At 42.7% G+C, this 16011-nt stretch overlaps 1 protein-coding gene across 2 annotated transcripts in view; it reads left to right on the top strand.

The window, feature by feature from the left end:
* Positions 1–16011, top strand: part of MARCHF8 (membrane associated ring-CH-type finger 8) — a 59368-nt gene that overhangs the window by 35071 nt on the left and 8286 nt on the right. For both annotated transcript variants that reach the window (XM_065894467.1, XM_065894466.1), the window contains exon 2: positions 4222–4272. In XM_065894467.1, the coding sequence (XP_065750539.1) occupies positions 4222–4272 (51 nt within the window). The remainder of the gene's footprint in view (positions 1–4221; positions 4273–16011) is intronic.

Genomic DNA, 16011 nt, shown 5'->3' with positions numbered 1-16011 from the left:
GCTGTTCCTCCTGGCATGGCATATATATTCCAGGGTGGCTGAGGGCAGGAGGAATGCTGGAGAAAGGAATAGCAGTTTCAGGAAAGGAAAATGTTTTCCCAGAAACCCTCAAGGGTAATATCGTTAGAGAGAACTTTCTTAGATATTTACCCTTCGTTGCAAAATAGTGTGAGAAAGTGAGAACTTTTGGTTGGGTCTGCCGCTGCTCGCAATAAAGTTGGAGTTCTGTTGGTGGTGATGGATATTGAGTAGACAGTTACCCATGTCTGTTACACATAAGTTGGTGTGGGTGTGTGTGTGTGTAATGACTGGTCATGTTCAGAGTTTCAGGGAAACTCCCACATGAAGTTCTTTTGTTTGACTACTTTATACAGAGTCCCCAAAACTTGCTTAGACACCTCACCTCATTGTCTTCTTGTTAATTCTTGGCTTTTTCCAGGGCATGTTTGGTCTCAGTAGGGTCTGCATCTTGGCTCTACCCGCAAAGTACATTTTATTGGAGTCACATATGGACTTGCAAAATCATTGACAGGACTGATTAAATTGTGAAATGTCCCATATTTTTCAATAGAGCTTCTCTTTATCTTTGTGATTTGGTAACTTTTTACATTAACAAAACTTTCCTTTCTCACACCTTAACTCAGTTTTTTCCAGTCTATTTATCAATCTGTTCCCTGACTGACTTATTTGTATTAACTCAATTGTGAGCTCACTGCCATCTTTTACACAGAAATTTACCTTTTCAGTAGTCATGATTTGCTTTATAAAAAATGAGTCATAGCCTTTATGGATTATTCTGGCCTGGGATTTAGAATCAGACTTGCATCTTAAAGTGTGGCCTGGGGACCAGCAGCATGGGAGTCACCTGGGAACTTATAAGAAACACAGAATCTCAACCTACCTCAGACCTAACAATCTGCATTTTAGCTAGTCCGTAAGTAATTCGAGTGCACAAAGTTTCAGAAGGACTGGTCTAAGGAAGACAACAAGTGAGAAGAGGGCATGGAGCTGTGTTCCGAGGAGGCTTCTTGTTTAATGTAGACAAAAAGAGTCCATAAAGAGATGTGGAGATGAGAGCCAGACAGGGAGGGAGGTGTGTGGTATAGCAGTGTGACATCTCCATGCCCTCTGAGGAAGGAGGGTGCAGTGAGGCTCTCGTCTCTCCCAGGGTTACGGGATGGTGGGACCCACTGAGCAGTGACAGAATGTATTAGAGACTGTGTGAAGATAATTTGCCAGGGTTTTTATCACTTAGGCATTGAAGCTTAATTTCAGCTTGAACTGGATTGGAACTCTTTTTCTCTTTGTTATGCCTCGTTCCAGTTCTCAACATTGATGTTTGGCAAACTTTCCCTCTTCTCATTGGGAAACTTGACATTCTGACTGTAGGAGAGAATGGTGTCACCCACTCTACCTGATGTAATTTACGTATGTGCTTTTTTTATGTCATTCACCTTTTCCCTAGATGTACATTCCTCATTGAAACACTATTTCAAGGCACTTCTGTGGTAATGTTAACATTGGCACAGGCCTAGGAATTAGATTTATTTTTGTCGGTATTCTGTGACTGATAACAGTTGTTTGTAAATGGCAGTTGCATAGTAAATAAGTATGGAATGAATGAGAAACTGACTTGAATGAGTCCTGGGATTTGCTTCCTTTCAGTAAGCCCAAATAAGTGTAGCAGTGTTTAAGGAAAAAAACCCCAAATATATGATCTTTTGAAACTGAATTGTTACTTTCCTACCAAGTAGTGGAGAAGCAATACCAAATATTGACAGCTTTCAGCCTTTAAAACATCTGTATCTTCTGGGGCTGGCTGTTTGATTTTACCAGGTAAAATATTGAATTGTTCTAACAAGGAAGACAGAATAAAGGCTTTATTACATCATTAAATTTATTTCTCAAGTTCATAAAGTAAAGAGCAACCTTTAGATCTCAGTCTGGATTTATAATGTTACCTAGCTTAACAGCTAGGCTTCTCCCTAACTCAGTACCATTCTTTACGGAATAATGAATGTCGGAAGGTCTAGGACGTGAATTATTGCTGCTCAGAACTTTTCTGTAGATTTCCAGATGGTGTTATGGCCATTTCTTGTAAGGTAGCAGGTAATTTGATAGTGGTTATAATTGGTTTTCTGTACAAATAATCCAAAGCATATGGTATCTTTGTTTTAATTTAGTAGACTAAATTAAAATTTAGTAGTAAATCACCAGCAGATGAGCCTTTAAGTTGGATTCACAGCAGTGCCGTATGTTTGTCCCCAGTACGTTCTTGACTCATGAATGAAACTTGAATGATTATAAATTTACCTTTTCTGTGGACAGAGGGACTCATTTCCCAGAGAGGTAGATTTTGGTGATATATTGCCAACACCTTGAACACACTTTATACTTTTTTCTTTTCCTTTATAACTATCTAATTGACGAACTTAAGAAAGACCAAGAAACATACTGTGAGACTAAACACTTAATAGCACTGTCTGTACTGTATTACATTTAAGAGACTTGAACTCCTATTCCTGCTCAGATTTATAAAGTAAGGGAGAATTTAATAAAATTATTCCCAAAATTACACAAGCACATTGCTATAAAGACAAAGAAGACAACATTGCCAAAACACGTGCTGACTGCAGGCTACTTGGGAGGTCTTGAAACACTTCTTCATCATCATTTTAGTCATATCAAGTGTTCAGGAGCCAGGCGTACAGAAGTCAAGGCAGTCTGTGATTTGGTGGATTGAGAGGAAGGAGAAAGTCAAAATTTTCTTGGTGGCCAGCTTTCTTTAAGGAGAGCCTTGGTGGAATGGAATCAGCTCTTCCTCAAAGGAGCTTTTAAATGAGCCACCAGTGCCTTTGTACTTCCTTCTGATCAAAGAATTTTACCTACATCTCAACCTTCTCTGATCTTCACCATGGTTATTGCATGGTGTGTGAACTGAAAACGAGAATAGATAATTTTAAAAATACACGTTAAGATCATCTCTTCCATTTGTAATAGCTTTTTTATTTAACTCATTTGATTTAGAGCAAGGCTGAGTGGATTCAGGGAAGGTTACTTTATTATTTTTAAAACTCAAATTTACATTTGGAACATTTGCTTTTTTTAGAAGTTTATAGTGTGGAATATTATTGTATTCGTTTGCTAGGGCTACCATAGCGAAGTACCACAGACACAGACTGGGTGGTATAAACAACAAGAATTTATTTCCTCACAGTTCTAGAGGCTAGAAGTCCAAGAACAAGGTGTCAGCAGGTTTGGTTTTTCCTGTGGACCCTTTTGCTTAATGTGTAGATAGGTGGTATCTTCTCCCTGCATCTTCTGTGTATATCTGCGTCCTAATTTCCTCTTCTTCTAAGGACACCATTCATATTGGATTAGGGCCCAGCTTTAATGGCCTCATTGTAACATAGTTACAATGTTAAAGATTCCCACCTCCAAATGTAGTGGCATTGTGAGTAATGGGAGTTAGGACTTCAACATATAAATTGGGGATGGGAGGTTAACAATTCAGTCTGTAACAATTGTGTATCAGGGAGGTCAATTTAAAAGCAGAAAGAACAGGTAGAATTACAGGAAGAAATGAAGAGAACATAAATGAAGGCATTGACAGTAGAAATGGAGATGGGATTTGAGATTGAGAGACATTAGGGAGGAAGAATTTGTTTTTAAGACTTTGTGACTTGAAGGTGGAGGAGTGTGAGACGGAGGAGGCTGGCAGGACTCTCAGATTTCTCTAACCCAGGAGGATAAACAGGCTTGAGGGAGTAGGTGTGAGCTGTGCAGTATCCCTGCAGAGTACCCAGCACTTTGCAGCCAGACAGCCTGGGTGGGGTCATCTGTCCTGCTTTCCCCTTCCACATCTTATAGCAGCTCCTCATCGTGTGGACCACATGGTGTACAACTGAACACGCAGCTTCTTGCTTCTGAACCTCCACTTGAATGCTTCTTAAGATACTTACTGCTGCTGTCTTATTTTTACAGTTAGTTCCAAATTCCTGTTCTTTTCTTGTTAATAAATTCCTTTAGGACAAGGACTATTGTTTTATTCATCTTTGCCAAATTCTTCAGTATCTCATAGCTGGCCTGGTGCATAATAGTTTGTGCACAGCAAATTCTAGTTGAGGGAATGATTTGTTAGTAGGATTGTTATGTTCAATTACTTGTTTGCCCATTTTAATCAAAGCTTGATACTTAACAACCTGTTTGGTTTTTTTGCAGCATGAGAAGACTTTGGGACATTCCATGAGTCATTCAAGTAACATTTCTAAGGTAGAGTGCTACTGAAATATGTTATTTTTTATTTCTTATACCTGGCATGTGTTTACACTCTTCTCTTTTAAAGACATAAAGTTATCAGTTCATTACTTTAATCCGCTCTGGGACCATGTGAGGTATATAGCAGTTATATTTTTCTAGTGAGGCAATTCTAGATTTGTGTTGGGGGGAGTGACTGATAGGAGAAAACCCCATTTCTTCCGGTAGAAATTGTTTACTTTCAGGTAAAAGAAATCTCAGAGAGTCACCAGAGAATCTGTCACCTCAATTAGGAATGCATTTGCCTGATGGTAATAAAAAACCAACTCTACTGACTTAAATAACTATAGATTCCTGTTGTTCTGATGACAAGATGTCTGGAGGCGGATGGTTCAGGGCTGACGCAGTGCTCACAGATGTTGCCGGGGATCTAGACTCCTTCCGCTTTCTTTGTGCCCCCTTCCTTGGCACGTTGTCATCCTCATGTTTGATCTCAAGGTGGGAGCTGGACCTCCAGGCACCCTGGCTGTGGTCTGTCAGCTGAGAGTGACCCTTTTCAACAGGAAAGCAAAAGCTTTCCCAGAAACGCCCCTCAGCTGCCTGACTTCTGCTTACATCTCACTGGCCAGAACTGGATCATAAGACCCCCGCCAGCTGGAACGTGGCTAGGAAAAGGAGGGCAGAGGGGTGAATCGGCAGCAAACAGCACCTGATACACCTGTGGGGTAGTCACTTGAGTAGCCTGCCGGGAGCACATCAGATGCTAAGGGTGACCCCAGAGCCAGCAGACGGTGTCTCCCATGCTGTGAGCTTGCTCCCATGCACTGCTCATCTCTCAGCCTAGACACGGGCTCTAGCCTACCCGTTGTCCATACAGGTGTGTCTATGAAGGTTCCTTGCAAAGATGGATTTTCTCTCGCATCATGTCTATGTCAGATCCTGACAGGAAGATCTGAATAGTGTGGCAAAACCTATTCTGCTGTCTCAGGCCTCTTAATTTCTCTAAAATAAACAGTGACATTATATGCCAAATGTTTTTTATTCATATCACTCTATAATATACTTTTGAATTAAAAGTAGAATGTAGAAAATCCTTTAAGACGTTAATCATCTGTTCTTAGGCATACTCGTGATCTAATCATGTCATTCTGCCGCTGAATTTTGCATGAAAAGAAAAGTCCACAGTGCTTAGTGTGCCTAAAGGCCATTTACAGAGTGCTTCTTGGTTCACTGCTGACCTGACCTTCCCCCAGACCAGTGGAGGGTAGCTTCAGCCGCCTCATATAAATACCTTTCACCAAATACTCTCTGCTGTTCCAACCTCCTTTTCTTTTCTTTTGCTGTTCCTTCAGCCAGGAATGCTGGAGCTGTAGAACTGTGTAGTGGTAGATCATTACTGTCTTAGTAAAATGGCCAGTTTTGCCCTACTACTTTTTGAAGGAGCTGTCCAACATATAAGCATAGAGAAAAGTAAGAAGGCATAGATCTAAATGGCCTGTCTGGTTAAGTTGAATTAAACATTTTAAAAGCACACAGTAGCACTCATTGCTTTGCTCCAATGGCTAAGAGCAGTTCTGAAGGATGTTATTATCCTGTACCTCAGATATATGTTTCTTGTTTGTTTATGGTTTTAGTAAGATTTTATTTGAAGGAAAGTTTCCTCCTATAGTTAAAAAAGTTTGTAAACTCATGGCTTACAACGTCTAGAGGAACGTTTGTTGGGCTTGTCACAGGCCTGGAGCATGATGGGCCTTCTGAGTTGCTCTGTGAGGGTGTTAGAGGGTTAGGTGGACAAGGGTTTCTAGCCATGTGACTTTGCGGAAGGATACTCCTCTGAACTTTAATTTCTTGATGAGTAAAATTAGGGTAATTATACAACCTTCAGGCTTGCTCTGAGACTTAGGGATAATGTTGGCAAGGAGCCATGGGACAGCTTCCTCATTGCAATGAGTCAGTAAACTGACTCTTGTCAAACTTGGTTGAACCCTGGTGATCTTAGGTTGATTGGGTCAGGATAGTCCTTGATGGTAGCTATTATTATGTCATTACTGATCAAAGACAGAACCATAGGCAGACTTCGTTTTATGGCATTTCACTTTATTGTACTTTTCAAATATTGCGCTTTTTACAAACTGAAGGTTTGTGGCAACCTTGCATTGAGCAAGCCTGTCGGCACCATTTTTCCAACAGCATTTGCTCTCTTCTTGTCTCTGTGTCATGTTTTGGTAATTCACTAAATATTTCAAACTTTTTCATTAGTAGTATTATATTTGTTATGGTGATCTGTGATCAGTGATCTTTGATGGTACTAGTACGACTTGCTGAAGCCTCAGATGATGGTCAGCATTTTTCAACAGTATTTTTAAATTAAGGTATGTACTTTCTTTTTTAGTTATAATGTTACTTCAAAGTTAATGGAGTACAGTATAGTATAGTATACTGTTTAGTATACTAAACAGTATAGTATAAACCAGAAAATTTGTGTGACTGGCTTTATTGCGATACTTGCTTTATTGCAATGCTCTGGAACTGAACTCACAATATCTCCGAAGTATGCCTGTATATGCTTTAAGATAAATATCACCTGGGGGTGAAAATTAAGAAATCTAATCAAAACTCTGGCTTTTTTCCTTTTTTCCTTCTTGCACACATTTTTATTGTGTGTTCTCTATGCCAGGCACTGAGCTCTAGGTGCTAGCATAAAATGATGAACAAAACAAACAAGGCCGCTGACCTGGAGCTTTCCTGTAGGCAGGGTTGGAATTTTCTGAAAAAGAAGTTTTAGCTCCACACTTCCACACTCTTAGAAACAGGGGTACTGTGAAAGCCTCAAAGTTTTCAGAGCAGAAAGAAGATTTGGGTCTATTGCATTTCCACAGCAGGAGTTCCTGCACACTTAACTGGGATCAAAAGAAAACCTCAGGAGTGGGGAGTCTTGTGTGCTCACACCACTAACTTCCCAGTGATCCCCTCAGCATGAATTTTGTTGTAAAATGTGAGCCTCCTTAAGTATGTTAGGCATGAACCAGTTAAATGGGGCTGCAGAACAGAGGGCAGGACTGCTGTGCAAGATAACTAGTTTTTTTTTGTTTTGTTTTGCAGTACGCGGTCCTCTCACTGTTGTGGCCTCTCCCGTTGCAGAGCACAGGCTCTGGACGAGCAGGCTCAGCAGCCATGGCTCACGGGCCCAGCCGCTCCGCGGCATGTGGGATCTTCCCGGACCGGGGCACAAACCCGTGTCCCCTGCAGCGGCAGGCGGACTCTCAACCACTGCGCCACCAGGGAAGCCCAAGATAACTAGTTTTTGAAAATGCAGTTCTTCCTTGTATTTATAAAATGGGCCTGTTGTTTGAAGCTACTTTTAGGCCAAGATATGTAAAACACTTATCTTCAGTGTAGCAAACATACTTAAGCAGATGCTTCATACACTTGAGATGGAAGATACAAAGAAAGTTCAGACCATGGACATGTTTTATGCTACCTGAGATCTCTGCTGTCTTGTCAAGAGACTTTTCCTGCCAGCTCAGCCTCTAGCTGGATTTCAGGCTAGTTTGTGCTCACATTAGTCAGTCACCTGCAGTCTGCATTAGGCTCCTGTTAAAAAACTAGTACGAAATGTTCTTTCGATGTGTCGCCTAAACTCTTATTCTATCACCCACCACTGGTCCTGATTCTGCCCTTTGTGAACTAGAGCTCTGACAGACAAGGGGATTTGGGAGGCTGTGTGGTGCAGAGAGGGGAAGGGCTAGAGGTAGGGTCTCTGCTGTAGGAGTGATGTTCAGCCCCTGGCTGACAGGTGGCCTTCACTCCCAGGGTGACTTGGAACACGGGCTGGTGGGGGGAATGCAGCGAGATACTGACACAGCCTTCGGAGGACTTGGGTGATCACGGAGGCTACTCCTGGAAGGCCTGCCATGTTAGGGTGAGATGATGTGACTCCCTGTCCAGGGGTGTTGTACCACCACTGCCCACCACCTGCAAGCTGTCTCATCACTCGGCATAAAGTATCCTCAGTTGTAACGTATACAAGGAGGCCCAGTGCAGCGTTTAGGAGTATTGCATGAGTTCAGATTTTGTCCAACACTTAACTGTGTGCAAGACATTATGCTTTGAATGCTGAACTAAACAGAGAAGAGAGGAATAAGCAGAGTGCCATAAAATACCCGCAGGCAGAATTATTATGAAGGTGAAAGAAAAGGGGCTAAGGTACAGAATTATGAGGAACCGAAGTTAAAAGGGCTGCTCGGAGAAGGTATGGCTGAGGAGGGGATACTTAAAGCAGGACATAAAAGGTAAAAAGGAGCTGGCCAGAATGGGGTTAAACTGTAGTAGAAAACTGGTTTGTCACCTTCTTGGGAAATCCAGTTCTTTAGGTAAAGATGAAAGGCAGGTATTTGCAGCCTTGGTCACTGGGAGTGATGGCTGTCATGGCCACCCAGTTGCAAGGTACCTGTAAACCCTGGGGCTGTGTTGGTTGGGACCATTCCAGTGAGGACCACTGTACTTTGACCTAAAACCCTTTAGAGGAAGGTTAGAATTCCCTGAGGCGGCTTAAACTCACTCTGTCCAAATAGAATTTTTTAAGATAAAAGGAATTGGCCTAGGCCAGGTTCACTGAGGGGGCTGGGCTTTCTTGAGCCTCTGCTGATACCTGTCAAGGGAGCCTTATGTGCGGGAAAGGGCAGCACACAGACATGGCGTTAGTTTACTGAGAATGCTGAGGGAAGCATTCTTATTCAACCTGGGGAATTGGATTTGGTCCAGATGATACAATTTCTTGAACAAGTTCATGATTGGCAGCACTTACCACAGGGTGATGGCAGTGGCAGGCTAGACATCCATCATGAAGCCTGGAGCATGGGTGCCCTCCTCCCTGCAGCCAAGCAGGTTCACTAAGCTCCAGCAGTTGCTGAAGAGTGGTACCTGGCAGAGTATTTTAGAGCTCTGCATAATTTTATTCAGATACCATGAACATTATGTGCCTGCCTCTGGTTAATCAAGTGTTCCTGGGTAGAAGTCAGATTGGACATGTTTAACGAGCACTTAAAATTATTGCTGTTCTGTTGTTTGGCAAGCAAATCTCAATGAATTTGAGCATTGACTCTCCTGGAGCTCTTGAATATTTTCTAGTTAATGTTGCCATTAGGTAGGAATGAGATACAGCAGAATGTCACATGTCAGATGTAAATACAGCCTTAGGATGGTGGCTTGCTGGCCACACACCTTGGTGTGATTGTCAGGACCAAGGCCTGCTTCTCTCTGTTTCTGAATACAGAGTTAACCAGTGACAGACTTAGGTTACTCAGACCTATGGGTTAAGTATAAGGCGAATGTGCCTTTCTTAATTTATACTGAAGAAAACAACTATCCCAACGACAAAAGACTTATTTTCATGCAGTAGAAACAAGGAGAACGAATTGGTGGAGTTGAATGGCATCAAGTGGTAACAGCCTGCTTCACGTGTGTCATGAACACCACATAGCTTCACTCTGGGTCCTGATGGAGCTCCATGGTCAGTGTCTTGCTATTTGGCTCCCCTCTTATAAAGATTGACTGACCATATTTTCTTTTCTTTTTTTATAGCCTTCTGACTGGTTACAGTTTAATTTTTGGCTGAAACTCTAGACCAGCAGTTTTCAGTTTGCTTTTGGATCTCCTGGCAGGGAGAGGGAGAAGGTTAAAACCGGTTTCATAATAATACGAAGACACTATTTGCTTTTATTGCTCTCATTCTCTCACAGGTGTACAGTGGAATTTCCAGAGACTGAGTGGCATGCAAGGTGGCATCTTCTCTCTGACACTAATGGAATGTGTGCTGGTGGTCTTGTGTTTTAAAATTTTCTAATATTTGGTTGATGTGACCCAAATAAACATAAGAATGAAGCTCTTTGGGGGCCTCCGTTTTTTTAGCGTGTTAAGGGGTCCTGAGACCAACAAGTTTGAGAACCTCTGTTTTAGACATATTAAAAGAGACACAGTTACTCCAGAGTGTCCTTGTTTTATTTATTCAACAAGTGTTCATTGAACACCTCCTGTGTGCTAGGCACTGTGCAAGGCTGAACAGCAGCAGCTTCTTGGTGAACATATTGTTCCAGTAACATCTTTTTATAAACCTTGACAAGTGCCAGGAAAGAAATGAACAGAGTACAAGGACAATGAATAATAGGGGTGAAAAGCCCTTTTTGAGGAGAAACCTGAGGAACAGCCAGTTGTGCTGGGTGGGGTGTGGGAGCATCCCCAGGAGGAGCAAGAGGTTGTGGAGTGCTCGGTGACAAATGCCGAGTCGCAGAGCAGAGAGGGAGGCTGGACTTGGGGCGTTGGGGCCAGCAAAGGGGTTTCAAGCAGGTCTCTGAATATTTCTTTTAGATTGTGGGTCGGGGAGGGTGTGTGCTTAAAGAGGTAACTGATTTCATTTGTCACCTAACACATTTGGCTTTAGAGGAAGAGCCTTAACATTAAGTTTGGGGTCACCTTTCTTGTCTCCTGTGTTCCTTGTCAGTCGCATTCTCCCAGGCCAAAGGTTCACCGCCAGGTGAGTAGCCTGGGCAGAAACCTTTTTCATCCCAGTGAGTGGACAGTGGTTGCCTCTGTTGGAATGGGGGCATTTCATCACAGATATACCTGCAGGTTTACTCTGTAGACCATCAAGCAGTAGTAGTCCACCTGGAAACCTTCTTCTCCGTGGAGACATTCCAAGAATGGTGTGTGTCACATTTCTGCATCTCTGACTTTATTTGCTCCTCATAGTAGCCCTGTGAATTATTGACCTGATTTTTAAATGATTAAATTCCTGCTCCAAGTGGTGTGCTCTTGGGAGGTGGTGTGCTTAGTGGAGTGACCCAGGAACACACACAGACTGAGGACTTTGGAGTCAAAAACCAGTGCTTTTGCTACCACCTCAGAATTTTCTCAAAGAATGATTGGAAATAAAAATGCATTTCAGGGCTTCCCTGGTGGCGCAGTGGTTGAGAGTCCGCCTGCCGATGCAGGGGACACGGGTTTGTGCCCCGGTCCGGGAGGATCCCACATGCTGCGGAGCGGCTGGGCCCGTGAGCTGTGACCGCTGAGCCTGCGCGTCTGGAGCCTGTGCTCCGCGATGGGAGAGGCCACAACAGTGAGACGCCCGCATACCACAAAAAAAAAAAAACATTTCAGTTATATTTGAAAAGTTAAATATTTAGGGACTTCCCTGGTGGTGCAGTAGTTAAGAATCCGCCTGCCTATACAGGGGACATGGGTTCGAGCCCTGGTCCAGGAGGATCCCACATGCCACGGAGCAGCTAAGCCCATGCGCCACAACTACTGAGCCTGTGTACCTAGAGCCTGCGCTCCACAACAAGAGAAGCCACCGCAATGAGAAGCCCATGCACCACAGTGAAGAGTAGCCCCCGCTCACCGCAAGTAGAGAAAGCCCACACGCAGCAATGAAGACCCAATGCAACCAAGAAATAAATAAATAACATATATTTATTTTTAAAAATTTATTTTAAAAAATTAAATATTTAAAAGAAGTCTGTAGTAGTAAAAGGGTCCTTTTGATTACTAAATAACTCAGAAACCCAGCCCTTTCACCATGGTATTTCTGGTGGTTTGGGGGCCTTTATATGGTTACACTTATAGTTTCTGGGAATGTGAAGCCATCTTTGCTCAGAAATCATTGTCTTCAACGTAATTTATTGAAAACAAGTTATGTTTGCAATATTCCCAACAGTAGCTTAAAGACCTGCTTTGTAAGATGAGCCATGAGAAAGTCCCTTCAGCTGTTGTCTTCCCTGTAGCAGTGCTGTGACATAGGCCCCTCCTTATGCTGGGGGCATATTATCATTCACATAATTCCAACTCTCTCTAAAAGGGCACCGAAGAAAAGAATTCAGTGTTAGTGCTACTTGCTAGACAAAGCTGAGAGTCATTTATAATGGAAATCATTTTAGAATTCAGTGGTTTTTATTGTACACTCTCCTCCATGAATTCTGTATTGTACGTATTTTATATTGACTTTTGTAGCGGTCATTTTCAATTATTTGCTGTTGTGAAAGCTTGTTCTTGGCCCAGCCCTTCATCAGGAGTCAACATGTGTGTATCAGAGCAGCCACAGAACTGGTCTCTCCTCTTTAATTGTAGATCATTTTGGAAGTTGAATACAACTGGGTGTTTATTTTTAGAAATCAGATTCTCTCTTAATGAAGCATTTCTTTTCACAGAGGAAATTCTGCACTAAGCAGAAGGTTTGCTGAAACGCAGTCTCAGTCTGTACATTGCAGTGTCTAAACACCAAGTGAGACTCTATTTGGCTTTATTATATGAAGTCAGGCCTGCTGAGCAGCAGTAAGGACCCAATCACTCTCTCTTGGTTTGGGGACAGGAGCACGGTAGCATTTAGTAACCTCCTGAGCAGAAAGTAAAGGTAAGCAGAATTTCTAAAATGGCCCCCCAAAGATGTCCCACCCTGATGCCCAGAGCCTATCACTATGATGAGACATTGCTGATGAGATCATTGTATTAATGGAATCACATGAGCTCTTAAAGACAGAGAGCTTTCTCTGGCTGGTGGCAGAGATTGGAAGCAAGAGTGGGCTTGAAGATGGGGAGGGATGGATGGGGAATGCAGGCAGCCCCTGGCTGACAACCAGCAAGTAAACAGGTCCTCAGTCCTAAACCTGCTAGGAACTGCCTTCTGCCAGCAACCTGAATGAACGTGGAAGTGCATTCTTCCCCAGAGCCTCCACAAAGAAGGGAGACCCTGAGCAGAGGGTCCTATCACGCTGTCTGTCGCATGATACATTTGTGGTTTTGAGCCACTAAGTTTGTGGTAATTCGTTAACATGGTAATAAAAATCTAATACAGGTGGCAAATGCCATCTTTGTAGAGGAAAAACCTCTCTCTTGATAGCTGTCAGAGCCCTTCACTTTCAAAATCTCTGTGCTGACAATGTAACATGCTTTCTTCTTTTTTTTAAGATTCTTTTTTGATGTGGACTATTTTTAAAGTCTTTATTGAATTTGTTACAATATTGCTTCTGTTTTATGTTTTGGGATTTTTTTGGTGGCGAGGCATGTCGAATCTTAGCTCCCTGACCAGGGATCGAACCCTCAACCCCTGCATTGGAGGAGAAGTCTTAACCACTGGACCACCAGGGAAGTCCCTAACATGCTTTCTTGATTTAGCCATCTTCTTTTTCTTTTACTTATTTTGATATTTTTGTTTGTTACTTTTTTTGGTAGAAATACAGTAGTGCAATAACTTTCAAATTATGTGGACCATAATCCTTTGTAAGAAATAGTGTTTACATTGAAACTCAGCTCATTGATACACACAACTGAAAGAAAAAGTTCCCCCAAAGACTTAATCATCATGTCAGATGCACTTTGACATCTATTTTATTTCATTGTTAAAAATGTAGGTCATGACCCATGAAATCAATTTCTTTACCGGTTTTTCCAGAATTGGAAAATCATTACAGTTGGTTGTGCAGTTTTATTGTACTTCTTAGACTTTCAGTCTCGTGTTACTTTAAAAATAAATTTGTATTTAGGAAATACCTGTTCATGGTTAAGGGGTATAAGGTTGGAAAGGGTCTTCATGAAAAGTCCGTGTCCCTCCTGCCTGGGGTCCCTGCTCTCCTTCCCTGTTTCACAGGAAACCACTGTTGGGAGCCACTGACAGATAGTCTGCACGTGCCAGCATGCATGGTGTGGCTCTCCTCTCTGCCTGCTCCCTCCATATACCCCTTACTGCACATAATGAGCTTTCCCTTCTGCTAATGATTGCCCACGTTCCTTTCTATCGTTGTACCAGTATTAATCAGATACGAGCCCACGGGCAATGAGGTTATGCCAACCCTTTGCTCCCACAAACAGTTTTGTACAAACCTCTTCCTGCATATGTGTGAGGATGAATTCCTAAAAGAGTTGCTGGGACAAAGTGCACGTGCATTTGTAATTCTCAGCAAAATTGCCATCTTAGGAGGGAGGTTTACCAGGTTGCTTTCCCACCAGCGATGTGTAAGCATGCTTGTTACCCCATACTTTTGCCAACATGGGTATTTGATTTTTTTTAAACGCTTTGTTGTTGATGATGATGGTATTTCTCACTGGAGCTTTAATTTGTATTTCTTGTTGTGAGAGAGGTCAAGCATCTTCTGATGCTTTAAGAGCCATCTGTATTTCCTTTCCCATTTTTTGATTAAGTCATTGATTTGATAAATCTAATTTGAGGTCCGTTGTAAACACGAGCCCTCTTTGCATCTTGTCCTCCTTCTCTAGTCCTTCCTCAAGTTCCTTCTGGCTTAAAAGCAAACAAGCCCAACCAGACCATTTCTTGTGGCCCCATACTTGTTGATGAAGATCAGATGGACTGATTCACTCTTGTTAGGGAGCAAAATGTTTTAAATGTAGCTTTGCTGGTAAATGAAAAAGGGCCCAGTGGGGTTTTGCAATAGGGGAGGAGGAGGAAGTGGCTGAGAGGGAGGTTGGAAAGTAACGTAGTGAAGGGAGCAAGGGAAGGAAGTGAAGCAAAAAGCAGGCGGGGAAGGGTAGGGTTACGGAAGGTACAGCTGGTGTCCTGCAGGGAGGAAGTCCCCTCCAGTGTCAAATTGGTAAGTTCCTGCCACAGACTGAGAACTCTGCTTGGTGAGTCTGTTATGACAGGCCTCCCAATAGCAGTAAGTTCTCTTAAAGGGAAACAGAGGTGGGAGCATGCCAGCTTCTACCAGGGATACATGGAAAGTTTTCTATTCCTTATATGTTTTTGGCAGTCTTGATAAAATAATTTAAAACAGTGGGTTGATAGGAAAGGCAACCGTTAAGTGACTTGAGGACAGCAAAACAAACATGTCATTCCTAAGAAATAAAAGCAACTGGGATTTAGGCCTAGACAGAATCCAGAGGTTTGTTTTGACATAATTGATGACAACATCTTAAAAAGAGGGGATTTTTATGAAAATTTTTTTGTAATGAGATTGCTTTACATTCTTTTTCATGACCGGAAAGTCTCTTGTTTGAGAACCAACAAAGAACTTCAGGAACAGAGGGCTTAAGTTTTCTCAACACATATGAATTTTCTCGTTATGAACAGTTACACCTTTTGTCAGTAAATGTGGAGTCCTGTGTGGTCTGATCCTCATGGAGGGGAGAGGGTGTTCTCTGGCTTTGTGCGGGGGGCATAGAGTCTCCTTTTCCCTTGAGCCAGCACAGCCTCCTGAATGTCACCCTGCCCTCTGCTCTCAGGAGGAGCTGGGGAGCTGTTGGCCCGAGCCTCTGAGAGGGGACTGCCAGCCCCTTGACTTGTCTTGACCTCCCTGGTTGGACCCTGGAACTGTGTTTGCAGCACTTGGCTTCATTTTGTCGTTGGCATTGTTGATCAGGCCAGTCTTTTAAATCCTCCTTGGTAGGTTGACAGATTTTACTCGGCCTGATACCAGCAACAAGTTAAGCTCTCTAAAGTTGCTGTCGCTGTGCTTTGATGATCTTTCTGCGCGGGGACTGGTCCTGAACTCTCAGCATGTACTCCTCTTTAGCTGGTGACAGAAGGAACCTCTACGGGGACTGTGATGGCCCCATGAATCTTACTCATTTTCTCGCTCTTAAGGAGAAGGAGCCTGGATAAGGCATTTGTTGGTTTGTATGTATGTAAAACAGCAGTAAGTAGATTTTAAAATTTCCCTTGTAACCTCATGATCTAAGAAGAAGGGAGACTTTTGCTCTGTTATTGGGAGGCCTGTTGAGGCTTGGATATTACCTGCTGAAAGTGTCTTG

This window comes from Phocoena phocoena, chromosome 16, assembly GCF_963924675.1.
Source record: "Phocoena phocoena chromosome 16, mPhoPho1.1, whole genome shotgun sequence".
In the NCBI taxonomy this organism is placed as follows: Eukaryota; Metazoa; Chordata; class Mammalia; order Artiodactyla; family Phocoenidae; genus Phocoena; species Phocoena phocoena.
The sequence above is the reverse complement of the archived record's forward strand: the minus strand, read 5'-3'. Positions and strand labels throughout refer to the sequence as shown.